At 40.3% G+C, this 19,449-nt stretch overlaps 1 protein-coding gene across 1 annotated transcript in view; it reads right to left on the reverse strand.

Annotated features, from left to right (window-relative positions):
• The window catches only part of LOC117810474 (mucin-5AC-like), a 50,145-nt gene that overhangs the window by 910 nt on the left and 29,786 nt on the right, over nucleotides 1-19,449 (reverse strand). The window contains exons 2-4 of the mRNA XM_034680322.1: nucleotides 6,116-6,487; nucleotides 2,360-2,845; nucleotides 2,133-2,248 (exon numbers count right to left, since the gene is read on the reverse strand). Of these exons, the coding sequence (XP_034536213.1) occupies nucleotides 2,133-2,248; nucleotides 2,360-2,845; nucleotides 6,116-6,487 (974 nt within the window). The remainder of the gene's footprint in view (nucleotides 1-2,132; nucleotides 2,249-2,359; nucleotides 2,846-6,115; nucleotides 6,488-19,449) is intronic.

Consider the following 19,449-nt stretch of genomic DNA (forward strand, 5'->3'; position numbering starts at 1 on the left):
TCACTCATCTGTTAGATCAGCTTTCACTCAGTCACTGTAATCTGTAGTTTCTGTGTGTGTGTCTGTGTTCCTCTCTCATTGACACAAAAATGTGCAATTTACTGTATGTAAACCTAAATGATACTGCTATTACCACAACATACTTAGTGCTGGCAGTATTAGTAGCTTTGACTCTGCAGCAGCATCAGTCACCTCAAAAGTTTCTTAAGAAATGATTCAGTTCAAAGAAGGGCTTTGGCTTCAACTCACCTTACTGACATTATTTGTATCAGACACAATCTAACTTCTTATATTAACTGCAATTTTTGGCATTAATATTTCTTAAAAGATACCTTTCAGAGTTTTTTCACTAGTAGTGCTAGAGGACAATGTGAGTGAGTCAGCGTGTTGTAGGAAAAATGACTGTATCTATATGCACTATATCACTGTATATATCACTAATCTATATGGCTATACAGTTGTGCACTTTAGAGGTGGGAATAGCAAAGTGACTCATGATAAGATACACAATACTTGGTCCAAGATAATAATATCTTGAAACAGTGATCCTGCAAAAATCAATATTGCAAGACAAACATATAGATCCATCATGATATCTTATTAACTGAAGAATATTAAAAAGCCCCAAAAAAGACAAAGAAGATAAATGTATGTATTTACTGTGCTTCAGTTTGGTTTCACTGATGATGAAACAATTTTCTTTTTTGAGTCTTTAAATTAAATTATCAAACAACTGTGAAATTAAAGTTAAACTCGCTGTAGATACAATAGGAAGGAATAGTCATGTAAGACGATGAGAATAAATAAAGATTTGAATTAATAAATAAAAGACTCAGGAGACCGTTCGCAGATGAGCACAATTTTTTCTGCAGAATGGATTTCTTCCTCCCCCCTTCATCTTTTCCCAACATAAAAGAGCAGAATTAGCTTTGTCTTTCTTCATTTGGATTTTGAAAGTGGCTTGCACATATCTCAAATTTTTTCCACTGTTGTTCGTCATACCTCTGTCGTCTTCTGTGGTAATGCTGCTGTAACCTTTTTCTTCTGCAATTTTCCATTCACGTTACCCTTTTTCATGTCATTAGTGTAACCACTTAGGCTACGTTCGCACTGCAAGGCTAAATGCTCAATTCCGATTTTTTGTTTGCCTGTTTACATTACCATCTATAATGTGACCTGTATCCGATTCCAGTGTGAACTGTTTGGGGCTCCAAACTGCCCCACATGCGCAAAAGAGCAGTAAACTAACAATGATGTCACATGCAGCTGTTTCACAAATGTAAACATGGAGGAAGTCAGCATTTTCGCCTTTGTTACAAAGTTTTTGTGCAGTGGGAGCCGGAGAATGAATGAGAGAGATGAAGAGAGCCAAATTGCTTGTTTCGTCTTCTTGCGGAGCTGTGGCCGCATAGCCGTTCACACTGGGGTTGCATTGAAAAAAATCTGATCTGTATCTGATTCAGGACCACATATGAAAGTGGTCTAAATCTGTTTGGAGAAAATCCGATTTGGGCCAGATTTGAGTGTTCACACTGCCTCTAAAAAATCTGACCTGGTCACTTGACCCCAAAAGTATCGGATTTGAGCCACTTTTGCCTGCAGTGTGAACATAGCCTTAGAGTGGCCTAATGGAGAAGTGACGCAGCAAGTCAGTTTGGCAGGAAAATATATTTAGTACGCTTCATTTTTTTTTTCCAATTAAAATATCGATAAACAGCTCCAGCATGTTGTTACTTGTATCACACAGGCGAGGATGATGATATATTGTTTTATATTGATTATGTCCCAACCATAGTGCACATGCACGTGAGTGGCATGATCCGCAGTCTTGCTTCTAGTTATACACTATTCCACAGATCAACAATCGGTGGTTATATCTTACCACAAAATGTAGCAACACATGTTAGGAATAAGCAGATACCAAGCAAGCCAATATGGATATATTGGAAACCATCCAGGCTTCATTTTTTTTCCCAAAATTGGCTTTGCACATGTATGAAAGGGAGGTAATCGAATGAATAAGTTGCAGTGTTTGTAAAGTTTATATGGATAAATGGGTGCCTATATCTATTGATTTGTCGATACAGCTGTTTTCATTGATAAATCAGCAAGATGATAGATAACAGTCTGACCTGAGCCTGAGCTGAACTATCATTCAGAGCCTTTCGGAGGCCCTGACTGAGTCCCCTTCGCAGGTTCTGCCTCTGAATGCTGTCCAGTCTGTTTCTTCTCACATAGATGGACACCACTTGAAGAAGGAGATGGAAAGTTAAAGACACAAGAAGAGAGAAAACAAAACATTGAAAAAAAATGTAAATGACATCATTTTAGGATATCTCATTAAAACTGTATGGTTTACCTGTCTTCACCCACAGTCTCTCTGTGTTGTTGCACTGCTGAGGTGGAGCTTCAGTGGTGGTGGTGAAAGGGGAAATAAAGATGGTGGTGGCTGCTTTGGGAGGGCCGGTTCTGGGGACAGGTGGTGTGAAGATTCTCCTGCTGGTTTGAGTTCTGATGGTTGTGGTGGTCACTCTCCTGGTCATAGGTGTGGGCTGTGGTGTGGTCGTGGTGGTGGACTGTGTGGTGACTCCGAGGGAAGGCATGGTAGAGATGGGATCTTTTGTTTTGGTGGTTGAAGCTACAGTTGTGGTAGTAACCTCTACAGAAGCCGTTCTGGGGTCCTGTTGAGGGGGCAGAGGTGATACCTGAGATGTCCTCTCGGTGGGCCCAGCAGAAAGGGTGATTCTGACTGATTGAGAGGGGGCTAGACTGGCCACTTTTTCTTTGGGGAAAGTGAGCGCAACTGCTCGAGATGTTCCAGCGGTCAAGTCGTCTGTCCCTGCCTCTGTAAGGACAACAAAGGTCTGAGTCATTTCCTCAGAGGGGTTAAGATCTATTGATAAGGTCAGACTTGCTGATGAGGATGGGAGAGCTGGTACAGCTTTGACAGACAAGGACGATGATGTAGTGCTGGGGTACATGGCTGTATTGAATGAGAAAGATGATGGTGCTTTAGAGGAAACCTTTAAGGAGGACAACTGAGCAGCTTTGATACCACTGTATGATAGAGGCAAAGTCTCTGAAGATGATGGCACCAGTTCTGTAGGTAGGGTGAAATGCCTCAGTTTGGAATCAGCTGTGTGTTTGATAATGTCAATATCAGAGATAATGTGTCCAGGGTTGTTTGCAAGTGTGGCAGCAGTTTCAAAGGCAGATTCAGCAGAGTGGACATCTGCCAGAAGGGGACTGTGCAGGTTGTTATATACCAATGCAAGAGATGACTCCTGTGATGATGGTACAGTGTCAGTTGTTCTGTGAGAGAGGGCCAAAGAGACATCTGAACCCTGTGCTAATGGAGTAGGAGGGTTCTCAGTGGCTCCTTGCTGCACATTGAGTGTCAAAGCAGATCTGAGATTGGCTGGTGATAAATTGAGACTCTGTTCTTCATATCCTGATGTTCTTTTCATATGTGTAACAGATGTACGTTCTCCAGCAGTCGGATAAAGTAAATATGGATCAGTGGTGACGACAGTTGAATTAGAAGTTAACACATGCATATTATGCTCTTGTCTGTCCTCCACTTTTGGTTGTTCATACCATGGTCCATCTGTTTGTGTATGTGCACTATCAAAGCCAATGGATGTAGTTTCCAATTCAACTGCATTGCTTTGAAAAGGCGCAGGCTTGGTGGCTTTCCACTTTGTATATGGTGCCATCTGTTTAGTGCCAAAGCTGAAAATAGCACCAAATGTTTCTCTGCTCTTTTGTCCATCACTGTAGGAAGTAGTTGCAGCAGAGGAAGCAGTTGAGGGATTGGTTGTTTGTTTGCCTGAATAAAAATCTGACTTATCACTCCTAGCACTGGTGGCTGGTCCTTGAGAGCGAGATACAGAGTTTGTCCTTGGTGTTGAGATGATATCTGACCAGGAGGAGGGAAGGATCTGCCCATGATGGCTAACGAGAGTCACATCATCATTACGAGAAAGAGTCGTTAGAGGTTCTAATGCAGCATTTAGAGTTACAGTAGAAAAATGGGTTTCAGTGGGATTTCTTTTGAAAGAGACTTCAGATCTTTTATTAAACATAAAGGAATCTTTTGCAGTATTAAGAGAAGAAAAATGCGTTGTAAACTGCACTAATGGAGCACCCTGCTTGTAAAATGTGGTGTGTCTGATTAGTGTAGACTCTTCATTTCCATTTAATAAAGAAGAAACATTCCTTTCAAAGCTCACTGCAGGCATCTCTTTTTCTGTCATGTGAGAACCATAGGCTGGTGATGTTTTATCGTTTGAGAGGTACCCCAAAGTTAAGGGTATACTACTGCCAGCTTGCACAGATTCTCTGATATGAGCAGAGATCTCAGCTGTCTGGTGAGATTTATTGGAAGCTGGGTTTGGACCAGATGTCGTATATAATCTGTTGGGAAGGCTGAGTAAAAATCTTGTTTGAAAAGATCTTTGAGAAGGGGTAACTGGGGATAAGAGTAAGGCTTTGGGTTGGTCAGAGAGGCCAGTGTTATCATCAGTTGTGTTGTGGTTTGGTCTGTAGCTGAGGATCAAGGGCAATGAGTGTGTGGGCCAAGTGGGAGTAAGACTTTTGTTCATGGCTTTTTGAGACATATCCTTTGCAAACCTTCTTGGAATTGTTGAAGCAGAGAAAGTCATTTTCCTACTTTCGGTGGAAAATATAATGCTTGCAGTCGTCCATCCTCCAGGCCTCTGCGTCATGCCCATGGGAGACCCTGTTTGAGTAACAAAGTCTTTCACGAATATGCCTCCATTACTCTGCAAATCAAGTGGACCTGACTCAGATGTGGAGGAAGTTGTTCCTGTTCTGGTAATCAATTCAAGGATGGAACCAGTGGTGGACACCGGCCTTGTCTGTGTGGGTGAAAGTGAGTTATTCAGGTGAGCCTGAGTGGAAATAGATTTGAGCTCTGCTCCTGCTACCTCTCTCTGGTTGTAATTTATATTGATGGCAGGATCTGTGGAGCTGCCGTGACCTGCTGCCATCAGTAAATCACCAGGATTAGATGCATGCTCTGAGGACACCATGCCAGAGTGGATATGTGTTAGCTTAGTGATTGCCGTTTCAGAGAGAGATGTTTTACCTTGCAGAGATTTGAAGGAAACAGTAAAAAATGATCCAGTGGTTCTGAATGACACTGCTGGTGTTACTGACAGATTTCTGTCCTGAAAACTGAGAGGTGTAATGATTGCATCTCCAACATTTTTCTGACTATCTGCTGTCATCTTTTTCTCATTTTTTGCATATGCTGTTGGATTTGAAATCTGCTCTGTGACATGACTGGCAGCTGAATAGCTTCCAGGACTGACAGACAGCAGTGGTGATATGGGGATTTGGGAAGCTCTCTGTTGCATCTGAACATCTTGACTGTCTGAATGGAAAGGATATGAGGTGCTAATGTCAAGATTTTTGTCTGATATAGAGTTCATAGTGGGGGTCTGGGTTAGAGTGGGTCCATATAAAATATTTACATGATTTTGTCCATGGTCAGGATTGGTATATGACGTATATGCACTGGTTGCTGGTGTCTTGATGACTTTTGTGGTTGCACTCCATTTATATCTTCCACCCAATCCATGGATTATTGCTGCTGATGAGTATAATGAGCGTTTTGTCACTTTAATATTTTTTTCTTTGCTGGTTTCACTCAGAATATAAAATGGTTTATCTGTAGTGCTTTGAAGCCTCTTTGTGATAGCGGGTAAGTCAACCAATGAATGAGCAGTGGACTCTGTGGTTGTTGGACTGTCTGTCCAGCTTACAGACCCTCCTGCTGGTGATGTTGCTGTGTCTGTTTGATGGGTGGCATTTGAAAAGAATCTTTCATCCTGAGATGAAGCAGCATGGTGTGTTCGGCCATCAACAGTTAAAAAAAGGGACAAAACTGATGGTAAGACAGAGGAGGTTGGTTTAGTTGATGGAGATATTGATGATGACAATGGAAGAGATGATACGAATGATGATGAAGATGATGAGACATACATGTTTACACTCATTGAGGACACATGTGATGGCCTAGAGACACTTGATGCCATGGTAGATGCCTGAGATGGTGTGGTATGTTGGTGAAACATGCTGGAAGTCAAACCTGAGCTGGCAGGGAGGATCCTCTCTCCCACTGATGACGAGGAAAAGGAGGACATCTCTGAGCCCTGGCTGGAACTATGTAAAGGCCATTGGGTGGTGTGGGTCTCGTCCCTGGTGATAGTCGGTGAGGTTCGACTTTGATCAAGGCTCACTGGATGTTTGACAGTTCCTGCCATGACAGTTAAGACAGAAGAAAAGGCAGGCTGCCCTGATAAACCTTCCACTTCAGTGTCCGAGTCACCATCCGGATGGACGACTGAGAAAGGCACCTCCTCTGCCACCGACAAGTCAGCCAATGGATGTGCAGAAGCAGCTGTGACCACATGGTCGCTTGGTAAGGATGAGGAGCCAGAGGCATCATAGGTGGGTTTTTCTGTTGACAGAAAAGAAACCAAAAGTTGGATTAAAACAAGTGGTCATTCCAAAAAACATCTACATATGAAGCTGAAGCTTATTCCCTTTTAAAATTAGTCCTTTGAAATGTCTGTATAAGGCACAACTAATGGCCATGTTCATGACATACAGGCAGTTTTGTCCTCCTTTATGGATCAGCAAAAACACATTATCTAAAACAACTTTTCTGATGCAAGGTCACGGTTAAAGCCACACTGGTACTGGATTTCTGACAATGATACAGGTATTGATGCTATGAAAGCTTGGGGGTGGCTGTGGCTAAGTTAGAGTGGATTGTCTCTTAATCTGATTGTTGACGGTTTGATCCCTGACTCCTGCAGTCTATATGTCAAAGTGTCCTTGGGGTAAATACTGAAAATGTGAATGTGTAAAATGATCAGATCAAGACTGACTGGCAGATTGGCACACATAGCAGCCTCTGCCTTTTACCAGAAGTAACCTTCATTCGAATCCTTTTGGGGGGGGGGGGGGGTTTCATTATCTTATTGTGACCGATATACAAACTAAGCTTGACATTTGAAAATAGGAATTAAAACAATGCCCCCTGAAAAGACAACTCAGCATCAGCACAAGCGGCAACCTCTGGTCTAAATATATGAGTCCAATGCGGAAGTGCTAAAAACCGCAGTTCATCGAGGATCAGCTTGAGGCAGGCTCCTGAAGTACCAGAAACCACATACACACCAATTTAAAAAAGCTGATCTTTACAGCAGAAATAAACATGTTTACAGCCTGGTAGTCTTGATAGCTCATTTCTCGACAGCAGCAATATCGCTGCCGCCGATTGGTCTCAAAACAGCTCTTCAGGAACAGATTGGTGATGTCATGGATACTACGTCCATATTTTATACAGTCTATGCATCATCATTGTCTTTAAATCAAATCTAGCTTAGCTTAGCATGACTGCACTGTCTTGTACTATTGGATGACATATCCACCAATAATGAATAATCTGCAATGCGCTAACATTGGCTAAAATATACGAGTGCCACCTTTGAGCTGAATGTATTCCTTCTATTAGTAATAATGTGGCTTTAAATGTGGGAAATCTATTAATCAATGATCTTTTTTAATTTTTATTTCTAAAAGCCATATGAGCCAAGTTCCATATTAAAAGTATCCGTAACTTCACCCATCGGTTCCTGAGAGCCTGTTTTGAAGTTAATTGACGGCGGCAGCCATACTGGAAATGCGGAACTCAACCAGGCAGAGTGTGACGTAGTGTGAGCCTCCTAGCCAATAGCTATAAGTTCCCAACCGGGAGTCATGTCAGTCATGTCCTTATTTGGGCAAAAACTCGGAATCTTAATATCTTCTGAATCGTCACGTTACAAAAAAATTCACCCGCCGTAGAGTGTGTGCCGATAGAGAAATTAGCTTCGTAGGGCCAAGCCGTTTTTTTAACCAGAATGTAAACATGTTTATTAATGCTGCAAAGATCGTCTTTTTCCCATTCATGTCTATGTGGTTTCCGGTGTTTCTGCAGCCAGCTTCAAGCAGATTCTCGATGTATTGCAGTTTACAAGACTTCCGCATGGGCTTCATCGTTTGAGACCGGAGGTTGCCGCTTGATTAAAACAAAGGAAACAGGACCCAAATGCAGACATTTAAACATAAAGGACAAAAAGGCAAAAACAAGGCTCACTTAAACAGAGTCCAGAGGTCAAATGTCCAAAAACAAGGTCTTACTTAAAATCTTAAACAACAGGTGAAAAAACACAAAGAGTCGAATCCACAGGGTACAAGAGCAGGAAGGATCAATGAAAAGTTGATGCAACAGACTGACACAGAAGGAAAGAATCACAGAGATGGAGCTAAACAAGGATAATCTGTGACAATATAATCTGCAGTTTTAAACGTTTACCAAGTCTTTAATATGAGTATTCAGAGCATTTCATTAGGTTAGCGGCTGTGAATGCTGATGAGATGATAATACATTCATTTTGGCTTGGGTCTTCTTAAAAGCTATTTCAAAACAAAAAAGAAGCCATCATTGTAGAGGAAAAGGGATAAACACCAGCTAAATGCTTCCTTTTTTCACCCAAACTGGTAACCCTAAAGCTGTTCCTCTTATTAATGACTCAGAGTTGATTTATTAGCCAAAAAACGCTGAAACTAGCATGCTGCTGCTGTCCTATTAACTGGCAGTGTGAAAAATCCGATGGTCTAAGCAGTGTGCATGTTTCTTCAGGCTGCATGTCTGCATTGAATTACCTTCAGTAAACATGACAGATGAAGTCATTACAAAGAGCCAGGTATGTCACAGCAGCATGTTTAAGACCTGGTTCAAAAAGTACTTGTTCACAGTTGGCTGGTATAGTTGGGATAAATTCTGATAGTTTAAATAAATTACCAAAGTTAGATTTAATATTGACTTTCAAATATAACATTTAACTCTGAGTGGCGAGTGGTACTTATTGTGACCTGTGTCAAGGTGAGAAAACAAATCACAAACCCTATTCACACAGCCGGCTGTTTCTTGATAGTTACATACAGTACACCAAGGGCAGACTTTTATGTATTCCCAAAAGAGAGAAAAAGAGAAAATCTTCAAAGTGGAACAAATGGAATTATTCAGGAGATGGTAGCTGTGTGCACAAGTTTGGCTAAGATAACGCTACTTCTAAAAACAGACAATGGACTCGTGTTACAGTGTTTGTTGCCTGTGCAGGAATAATGCTGCAGAGGGAGAGATATGGATGTTTACAGTACAGGCACTTTAACAAAGAAGATAGAGGTTAATAATGCACCAATGCAGCCCATGTGAAGTTGACTCTCATCAATTCAAGTCCTGTCCTCTCCTTTTATTCTCCAACACAACCATACTTTCTTTTATCCATTTCTGAAGCTTTGCAGTCCTGTCACACCTTCCTCCCCCTCAGCATGTTTCCCTGCTGAAGAGCATCCAACAACACACACACACACACGCACACACACACACACACACACACACACACACACACACACACAGACACATATATATATTTCCTTCAGTGAGGAACAAGTTGGTTTCAAAGATGTACAAGGATTGCAAAAGGATACTAGATAGATGCTCATATTCCTTCATACTGCTATAAATACAATACACATAAATGAAAAACCACTTTGAACATAGCGCGTATAATTCTGAGGTCCGCCAGCTCTTACTGTGGAAATTAAACAGGCCCTTGAGTCCATGTTTTCTGAATTACACACACACAATGGTTAGCCTAAGGCAGTGTGTTCTCACACAGCTGGCACTGTAAAGCTATCTGAACACATTCATCTTCAGATATTTTCATGAGAGCTGTAATAGGATTTAATACCTACAAATTCAGTAACATTGCCAGGTCACTGACCCTGTATGTATTCCCAAATGTCACCAATACCCCTAGAAATTGTATGAAGTCTTTTTTAAATTTGTTTTTAGAGGAATAAATCTCTTTTATCATTAACCAGCACAATTCAGGTCGTAAAGATAGCCTCTTCATGCTGTAAAAATGATTCCACCTAATTCCTTTTCTTCAAATAAATGACTCAAATGAAATGTGATTAATGAAATTGCTGCTCTGCAATAATTTAATCCACCCTTTAAAAAAATTAAAGATATATGAATTGAAGAGTGGGAGGACCAAAAATGTTTTTCTGTATTCACCAAAGAGGTCCAAGACAACCAAGGATATCTGTCTACTTCAAGGCCACTATCAGGTCATTTAGTCAAACCACTTTGTCGTGAAAATAAAAGAGAACTTCCTGGCCCCCTTCCCTCCCTGCTTTAACGTGCCGAGCAGAGGCATGAATTTGGGCGCATGGGACCAAGGCCAGGATGAACAAAGGTGTGGAGTCCCCCCGCAGTTTGCCACCTGCTCAGACTGAGCAGAGCATATGGGGGGATTTCAACAATGGACAACAGAGGACAAGGTGTGGAGATAAATGATATGGTGAAAGAGACAGGAGGAAAGGGTGTTCTGCTATGTGGGGCAAAAAGAAAGTCCCACAGACCAGCAATTTTGTAAAACAGCAGTACAAGAAGGAGGAAATTACTGAATTTACAGTGAAGTGTCCGCAGTGTACAAGTCTGCAGGCTCTTTCCAAAAAAAAATTACTTATTCTAATATTTCCTTACACTACACAGCTCAGTCTTGAGAGCAGATTAACAGATTATGTCCCTTAAGCATTATTTCTGTCATTTTCTTGACAAAATACAACTGACTTTTATAATCAGCTAATGTTAACTAATCAACCATGGTTCTGATTCTTAAATGTCAAACTCTCAAATGCATGTATACTAAAATGCCATCTAACTGTTAGACAGAGAAGTTATTTTATGGTGTAACCTTGGGTTAAAGGAAATTGTGATTTCCATTTTTGACATTTTAAGAACTGTAAGATTGATGGATCATGAAAATAATGATTAACTGCTGCTGTGCAAGCAAGTAAAAGCTTAAACCACCACTTTCTTTAGCCTCTTAAAGCCCACTGACACGCTGATGGATCGCTTTTATTTCAAACTTAAGCTGTACAGCCAAAGATTGATTGCTTAAATCCACATAACTTTATTTGAAATGTACATTTAAATTATTATTTCAGGCAGAATTTGGGGACTCTGGAACAGTTTATACACAAGACACAGTGATACTTTTCTTTGACAGCTGCTCCCATAAATATTTTAAGTGTTTGGTTTAAGTAATCAAATCAGTTAACATCTTGTACCTTGGACAAACATTTGGTTTATTCAAATACATGAAAGTTCTGTGTGTGTTTTTTTACTAACTTTAAAGCTATTTCTTGGGAAATAAAAGGTTGAATCTGATTCAAACACAATAAGATTTTATTCTCCTGTGACCAATTGATACTCCGAGCATGTATAACCCATTAAGTCTTCTGCTTTTGGTACTTTTCTTTATTCAAGACACAGATACATGATCCCGACTTGCCTCTTAAACCTTCTACAACCAGCACACATAAACCACAGACCTCAATTCCACACTAATTTTTTCCCCCCTCTGCAGTCGTCACTATCTTTGAGCTACCAGGACACAGACATGACACTGCCGGGGCTCCCGCGGCTCCGCTCGTATTATACACTGTTCCCCCTTTTGCTTTGAGCTGTTTTTGTTCTCTCATGTGTGGAAAAATGGTAAACAAGAGAGGATAATTCAACAGTGAGGTGGATTGAAGCCTGGGAGAAGGGAAACAAATTTGGTCAACTGCTTCTGAGGAAGAGCCTCACGAATCCCCTCTGACTGTTTACGGAAAGTGGCAGCATATCAGACTGCTTTGAGCTGTTTTTGATGTATAAAATTATAAATGAGAGCTTTGTAGAGTGGTGGAAGAAAGTCTAGGAGGGGAAAATTTTGATTGAATTTGTATCTTTAATGCGCAAACCCTCTGTTTCTGTCCATAGATCAAGGCATCATGTCTGTGCAGGGCTGGAGGATAAGGAGGAGGAAGAGGAGGACGGCAGAGTAACCAAGCACTGCTGTTGTGACAGTATGGATGGCAGCACTATTTTCTTTTTTCAAACAGCACAGCAGGCTATGACACGCATCAGCTGTCTGGAGCTCAGCCCAGCGGACACTTAACCCTGCAACCACGCACAAGCCTGTAGAGGGTATTAAAAGAGATGTTCATTATTTTACCCAGTTGTTTATTACTTCAGACAAGAAGGTGAGTGTATATGTTTTTTGAGCCTGCTTTGCTCATTGTCCATGTCAAAGAAAAACCCAAAGTTTCTTATTATGTATCGTGGATCTTGGGATTGTTTGGAAGCAGATTATCTTCCTCATTCCTAGCCCTCATTACGACCTCTGTAGGCTCTGTCAATTAACAATAACCAGTATTTTGAATGTAATGGGACACTAAAGCTCAAATAGAATGATGTAACCGTGCCTCGTGCTTCTATTATTGAGGGATCAGAGGGAAAAGAAGACCTGAGGAAGTCCCTCATAATGTAAATACAATTTAGCATATCAGCTGACATCAACTTGTTTTACTCCGATGCTTCTGATGGTGAAACAATCTTAGAGCTCCAAGTGTTTCCAGAATGATTCAACATATGTTACATAAATAAAACCTAAAATACTGACAAAACAAGTAAGTTCACCTCAACGATATATAGGAGTTGCTGCCCTGTATAGTTCATTCTTTTGTGCTATTATGTGTGTCTCACAAATATAATATTGGATATAAACCTACCATTTAAATCACAGAGGTCACAATTTACCAAGAAACGGTGTTCTGATAACTGGTATCAGTGATTGACAGGGTTCCCACTCTTTTCCAGAGATCATTTTCCAGGACATTTCCAGGACATTTTCAGTGATGATCAAGCTGGTATGACCGTCAAAATTTAGTTCCTAATTTAGTTCCTAAATAGACTAATATGTTCCTCTCAGTGGAAGTCTACATTGAAAGACATGTAGTCTATGGCTATCAATGAAATCATCTCTTACATAATTAAAAATGATGGCAAATTGATAATAGAATAATGCAACCACAGATGTACTGCACTTCACTTTATTAGTGCAACCAAGTAACAATGATGGGCAACTCTCATCTCAGCTTTCTCTTTTCTCAAAAAATAAAAAATGAGCTAAGAAAAAAACAAAAGAGCCTGCAAAGGAATCAGGAAGCTGCCTTACTAAAATAAATAAATAATAATAATGATCAGAGGATCAGTGCTTTAATGACCTAAATATATCTGAATAACAAAAATGGCCACAAATGTTTCTCAACTCAACTCAGACTCAAAATATACCTGCTTAATCATGATATTCATCCTGCTAAGTGGTCGATATAAAACAAAGCAAATGTCATGTTTTTTTATTTGAGTTACCGTAAACTCTGAAAAAATCGCACCGGTGTAAAGAAGCACTCTGTATTTGAAGATCTCTCAGTGATTTAAAAAAATGTGAACTGTCCCCAACCCTAACCCTAACCCTAATCACAACCCTAACCCCAACCCTTACCCTAACTCTAATCACAAGCCTAACCCTGCCTAGCACTGCCTGACAGGTCAGGGACAGGTCACAGGAGTCCCACATGCACAGCGTGAAGCAGACGGCAGAGAGAAATCCTTCCATCCCCGGATCCTCAGTGCGCTCTGAACGCGTCTTTTCTTCCGTTTGGATCATAGTGAATAAAAAGAGATCTGGCCTCTTCACATGTGGACTGTCTTGTGTTTTTGGCAAATGACCTGTCAGGCCTAAGACCCTACATTGACAGTGGACTAAAAGAGCCCGACAATCAGTGACACTGGGATAAAATGCAGCTTTTCCTCTTTGTTTATACAAGCGCCAAGAAAGTAAGTGGACTACTTTTTCGTTTTTAACTTCAATTAATGTTAATGATATTTGCTTCAATCACTGAATGAAGCCTGCCTATATTAGGGACAAGAGTGGGGACCTTTAATTGCTTGCACAAGTCTTGTTCAGCACTCACTCAGCGCATTGCGCACAGAGAGGGGGGCGAGCGAGCGAGCGAGAGGTCTACGGTCTTAAAAGTGTTACGGTATAGACCATTAGGTAATTTACTTGTTTTGTAATGTGTAGGTATGTTTTAGGCATGTTATATCTTAAATAAAAATACATATACAAGTAGTTATGTCTCCTTGTATTAGTTTGTCCACCTGTTATTGATATAATGCGCAAATATAGATATTCGAATGGTTCGAACCTATGGGATTTTTTTAGAGCAAATATTCGAACGTCATTTTGGAGCAATTTTGACAGCCCTAACCCTAACCCTAATCACAACCCTAACCCTAATCAAAACCCTAACCCTAATCATAACCCTAGGATCAGGGTGATAATGATTTTGTAACAGAATAAATTCACACAATTGGGCAATTATAAGGCTTCTCATAAAAACACAGTACGTAAAAGGGTTTTCAACACACAAACCATTAGTTTTTGCAAAGTTAAGGTAAAATATACGGCTACAAAAGATCCTAAATTAAGAGCCGTTCGGGAGTCGAAAGAGCCGGCTCTTCTTTGGGAGCTGAGTCAAAAGAGCCGGCTCTCTGAAAAGAGCCCAACTTCCCATCACTAAAGCACATGCTTACTACCCTTTGCACTCTTAGTTTCCCTTGGAACTATTTGTATTGTAAAACGTATTAATGTAAATACTTCAGACCTGTACCATAGTGATAAACAGATAACACTTCAATTTGAATCAAGTAAATCCCACTTGTATACTTTAAAACAGAGGGTCATTTCATTCCTTGTGGACTCAACATGACAGCATTTATACTTTTCAAGTAATTGATCTAAAACGCTTTCAGAAAATTAACAGTAACAAGACTCATATATCCCTTCGAGCCACCAAATGGTATCATAACAATGGTGTATGCTGTTTTGTAATGACAGCACAATTTTATGATTTACTAGAAATGTATTCAAATGATTTCACGGACCCCCACGCTATGGTTCGCAGACCCCCAGGGGTCCCAGGACCCCACTTTGAGAACAACTGAGCTAGAGTACGGTAATTGAGCCAAATGTACCATAAAACATAAACAATATACCCCCATTTTCTGTGAATTCATGATTATGAAGTGAAGGAGAAAAGATGTGAAAAAAGTTGTGCAGTGTCGCTGTCTTTTCCAGCACAGCGTGCGCTCAACTTTCAATGAATGGGGATGTGTTTTGTTAATAGGGTCAGGTCGCACGCAGCCATGTTGGAATCATTTTCCAGGACTTTATGTGATTTTCCAGGACATTTTACTTTTTCTCCCATTTTCCAGGTGTTTTCCAGTACTGTAAAATGGGTCAACTGTTTTCCAGGTTTTCCAAGACGCGTGGGAACCCTGGATTGAGCTAATGACGTCTGGTTGCTTTGAAAAGAGCCATAACATCACAGCAGCCACTGGGGATTTGACCATAACTAAAAGTCTATCTTTGCAAGGATCCTTTCTGCAATATCATCTCTTATACTTACAATCCAAGCATGTTGATAGCGGAGAAAAAAGACTGGATGTACTTTGGTTGGTACATTTGCCTGCAAGGTTGCTTGGCAGCCATTATTGCCCAAGTCTTCATTTTAGATGAACTACTAATGTATTGGAATGTTTCAAAATGGTCTGAATGTACCAACACCCACACAGCAAGGCATGATAACCAGGGCCTAGGTTAAAAAATATTTAAAGCAAACTAATTACTTTTTCAGTTAGCAACCTGCTAATACTAGTTCTGCTTCCTAGCTAGAAGTTACACCCAAAATCATTTCTAGTTAAAAGAATAAATAAATAGGATGGATAACTTTTGAAAGAGGGAAGAATAAAGTTTTTATGAGCAAAATAATAAATAATTGCTCTACTCAATACACACTCTGGGGTTTTGCTGCTGTACTCCTACTTAGTGTGGGATGGCTAGCTTAAGTCTGCAAATGTTTGCTAATCAAAGCAAACTTTAGTTAGATATTGTTGTGTTACCAACATTGCTAGTTAGCCAGCTGACATTCCTTTATTTTCTATAGTGATAGTCACTTTTCTGTCTTAATTTCTTGCTTTTTGTTTTACATTTTTCTGGACATTTAGGTCATTGTTGTCAACTTTTAGTTGATAAGGACTCATACACTAAACAAATTACACAACTCTCTTTGACCAAGCACAATAAGAAAGTATGCCAAGGTATAGTAAATTAGGATGCGTATTGGAATCTAAAAGATAGTTAGGGGAAGTTGGGACCAGACCAAGCGGCAGCCTCCGGTCTAAAAATATGAGTCCAATGCAGAAGTGCTAAAAACTGCAGTTCATCAAGGATCCGCTTGAGCCTGGAAGTATCGCAAACCACAGACACACCAATTCAAAAAAGCCAATCTTTACAGCAGAAATAAACATGTTTACAACCTGGTACAAAAGACGAGTGTAGTCTGGATAGCTCATGTCTTGATCGGCACACACTGTACGGGGGGTGATTTTTTTTTCTAATGCGGCAATTTCAAAGATATTGAGATTACGAGTCTTCCAATGAGAGGCACAGCTGACTTGATTGACAGGCAGAAACACTGTAGCTGTTGGCTAGGAGGCTCAAAGCCCGCCTCTTTACCTCACAATCGCTTGACAGCAGCAATATGGCTGCTGCCGACGATTGGCCTCAAAACAGCTCTTCAGAAACAGATGGGTGACGTCACAGATACTATATCCATTATTTATACAGACTAAGTCTCAAGAGAGCTCAAGCCCTTTGCCAAAGTGAAACCTTTTTTTGATTTCTATACATATTAAAGCTGCAGCCACTACACAACATTTACCATTTTTTAAACAGGCTTTCCTCCTCTCACATTTCACATATAGGTTGTACTGTCATTGTTCTTGTTACCCCCACATAATGTGGTGTTGAAGGGCAATGGCTATTCAACATATTTCTGTTGTACCAGGTAGCTTTACAGTGTACGGTGTCAGATTTTTCTGACCTAAGTAATGAAGACATTTTGCAGGTTTTAAAGCCTCAGTGGAAAAGTGCACTCAATGCAAAGGGTGCGTTCTTGTTAATAAATCCTTTTATCATCCAAAGTACACTCCAAACAGCTCCCACATCAAAGCAGCCTTTCCCTTTTCATTGATAAAATGATAGAAAACAAATACCTGAAGGAAAAAAAACAGCTCGGGGCATTACACTGACTCAGGGAAGCTGAGCACTCTCTCCTTGCCTATTTTCCTCTGTCTTCCTTCTCTTTCTTTATCTCTCTCTGCTCCAAATGCAAGTCAGCCCAACCATTGATGCTCATCTCTTCCAGTGTGACATGTCGACACACTGACTTCTGTCCTGAAGCAGCTCAGGACACTGTAGTCATGGCTTATTTTGTTGCACCCTGTCCACTCCTATTACCGCTCACCCATGCTGTTCTACACTGTCCTTGTCCCTCAGCTTGAGCTGGTCAGGAGAGAAGAATAGGATGACATATCAGACAATAGAGATTTGTCAACAAGTTCACCTGGAAAAGTCTGGTAACTAAAAATAACCGACTCATTGTACTTGGCAAAGCCTGGCACTAGGTAGAGCTCATGCCCTGCGTGTATCGCTATACATGAGGGTACATTAGGATTATGTTCCTATCGAGTGTCTCTTTGTTCTCCTCTGCAGTCACTGGCTCAGTTAAACACACCAGAGAGCCATTATTCAGGGCTTTTAGCAAGCTTTTTGGAAGGTGACAGGGGACGCATTCCATCCACTCTCATATCAGGGATCATATATCTGCTGGCTCAAACTCTTTGGCGAATATCAGACGAACAACAGCCAAGCTTGATTGATTTGTAGGCGTCATTATAGAAATACAGAAATGAAGGTGCTGCAGCAATTAAGTGAACAAAGACTGTAGACACAGTCCTGCTTAGGGAAACACTATTCCAGGAAGGAAATTAGATTTGATGTAAACACATTGAACACTTTTAAAGTGCTGCTGTGTTATGATAATGATGTTAAGTGGAACAAAACGGCACCAAAATATTGTAACAAGAACATTTGATATGCACATAGATAGTCATGTGATTAAGTCCCTAAATGTGGAACAAAATGTGCGACCCCAATGAGCAAGAAACAGCTTTTTCATGTGTCTCCCTCACTATGAAATGACTCCCAGCCCTTATTGTCTGATAAGAATAAATAACAATAACAATGCTTATCACTTTATCTCTCAACTATCACACAAAAACATGCTTATCACTAAGCCATATTTGTTCAATGTTGTCCTCTAACCGGCCCCCACTAATTGTCCCTCTAAGCTTCATTAAGCGCTCCATTTTAAAGTGCTGACTATTGTGCAAGCTACACTGTATGCATGACTGGAAAATGCTGTCCAAAACTGTGTTAAAATCCCATTGTGGTTTCACAGTGAAACCAGTACTGAGCCAAGGGATAGGAACTTATAAACATTTAAGGGCATTATAGTTTTTCAAGGACAACACAAAAAAACAATAAAATGATTCAGATGCATTTCAGTCTGTATGTCTGCTACAAGGGATGGAAAATAAACCATCACTGTGATATCAGTATTAGGAGCGTGAACAGTCAAAATGAATAAATGTGGTGTAAAAGCATGAATGACCTTTATAGTCGGTCAAAAGCCTTGTTTTCTTTTTATTTCTGTTCTTCCACTGACAGGAACAAGCGAGCTCTAATCCCCCACACTCTGTACTGAAAAGTCAGACCAAAGAAAACCCTCAAGATGCTGATAAATAAATCTGAAAGTGAAACTCTTGAGGCAGTTTGAAATAAGATTTCCAACACTGAACAGACTAAGTAAATTTAGCATGTATTTGCAGCTTTGATGAAAGACCTTTTGAAGAAGCTCAGACTTTTTGGGAGTCTAACGCCTGGGTGGCTTATTCTATATAAATATTAGATAGACAGCAGCACATTGGCTTCATCGGCAGAGCAGAAAAATAAAATGCAGAGCTGTTTAACTCTCAACAGGAGGAGGCTGGATTGCCAACGGCTATGGAGTAGGTTACTAATAAAAGATACTTTACCCTTTGCATTGCAATGTTCTGTCAAAGAGTACCCCGAGGTCTAATGGATCACACCTGAGAAAACACAGATCTCTGAAAACTTAAAGTGAAAACATTTAACCCAGCCCGATTCCTTTCGAATGCAGATTTCTGAGTAATGCAGACAGAAATGCCAGACCTATTCAGTCGTTCCTTCTTTATTACTCACACATATAATATCATTGTGCCTTTTCTGTTTGGTTTAAAATGTATTTACCAGGAAAATCAAATTTCAAGCCGAAATTTAGGCTTGACATACTACTGCAAACAACACTTAATGGGTAATCTTCTCCCACAGATTCTGATCCTGGTGTCAGACATCGGTCTGATATTGACTCATCAGGCATCAGTGACAATGGAACAATGCAAGTTGTTGAAAATGAATGACTGTGGTGCATGGTTGAACACTTGGCACCATGCTACAGTTTGCTTACACATACTTTAGAAAATAT

This window comes from Notolabrus celidotus, chromosome 3, assembly GCF_009762535.1.
Source record: "Notolabrus celidotus isolate fNotCel1 chromosome 3, fNotCel1.pri, whole genome shotgun sequence".
Taxonomy (NCBI): domain Eukaryota; kingdom Metazoa; phylum Chordata; class Actinopteri; order Labriformes; family Labridae; genus Notolabrus; species Notolabrus celidotus.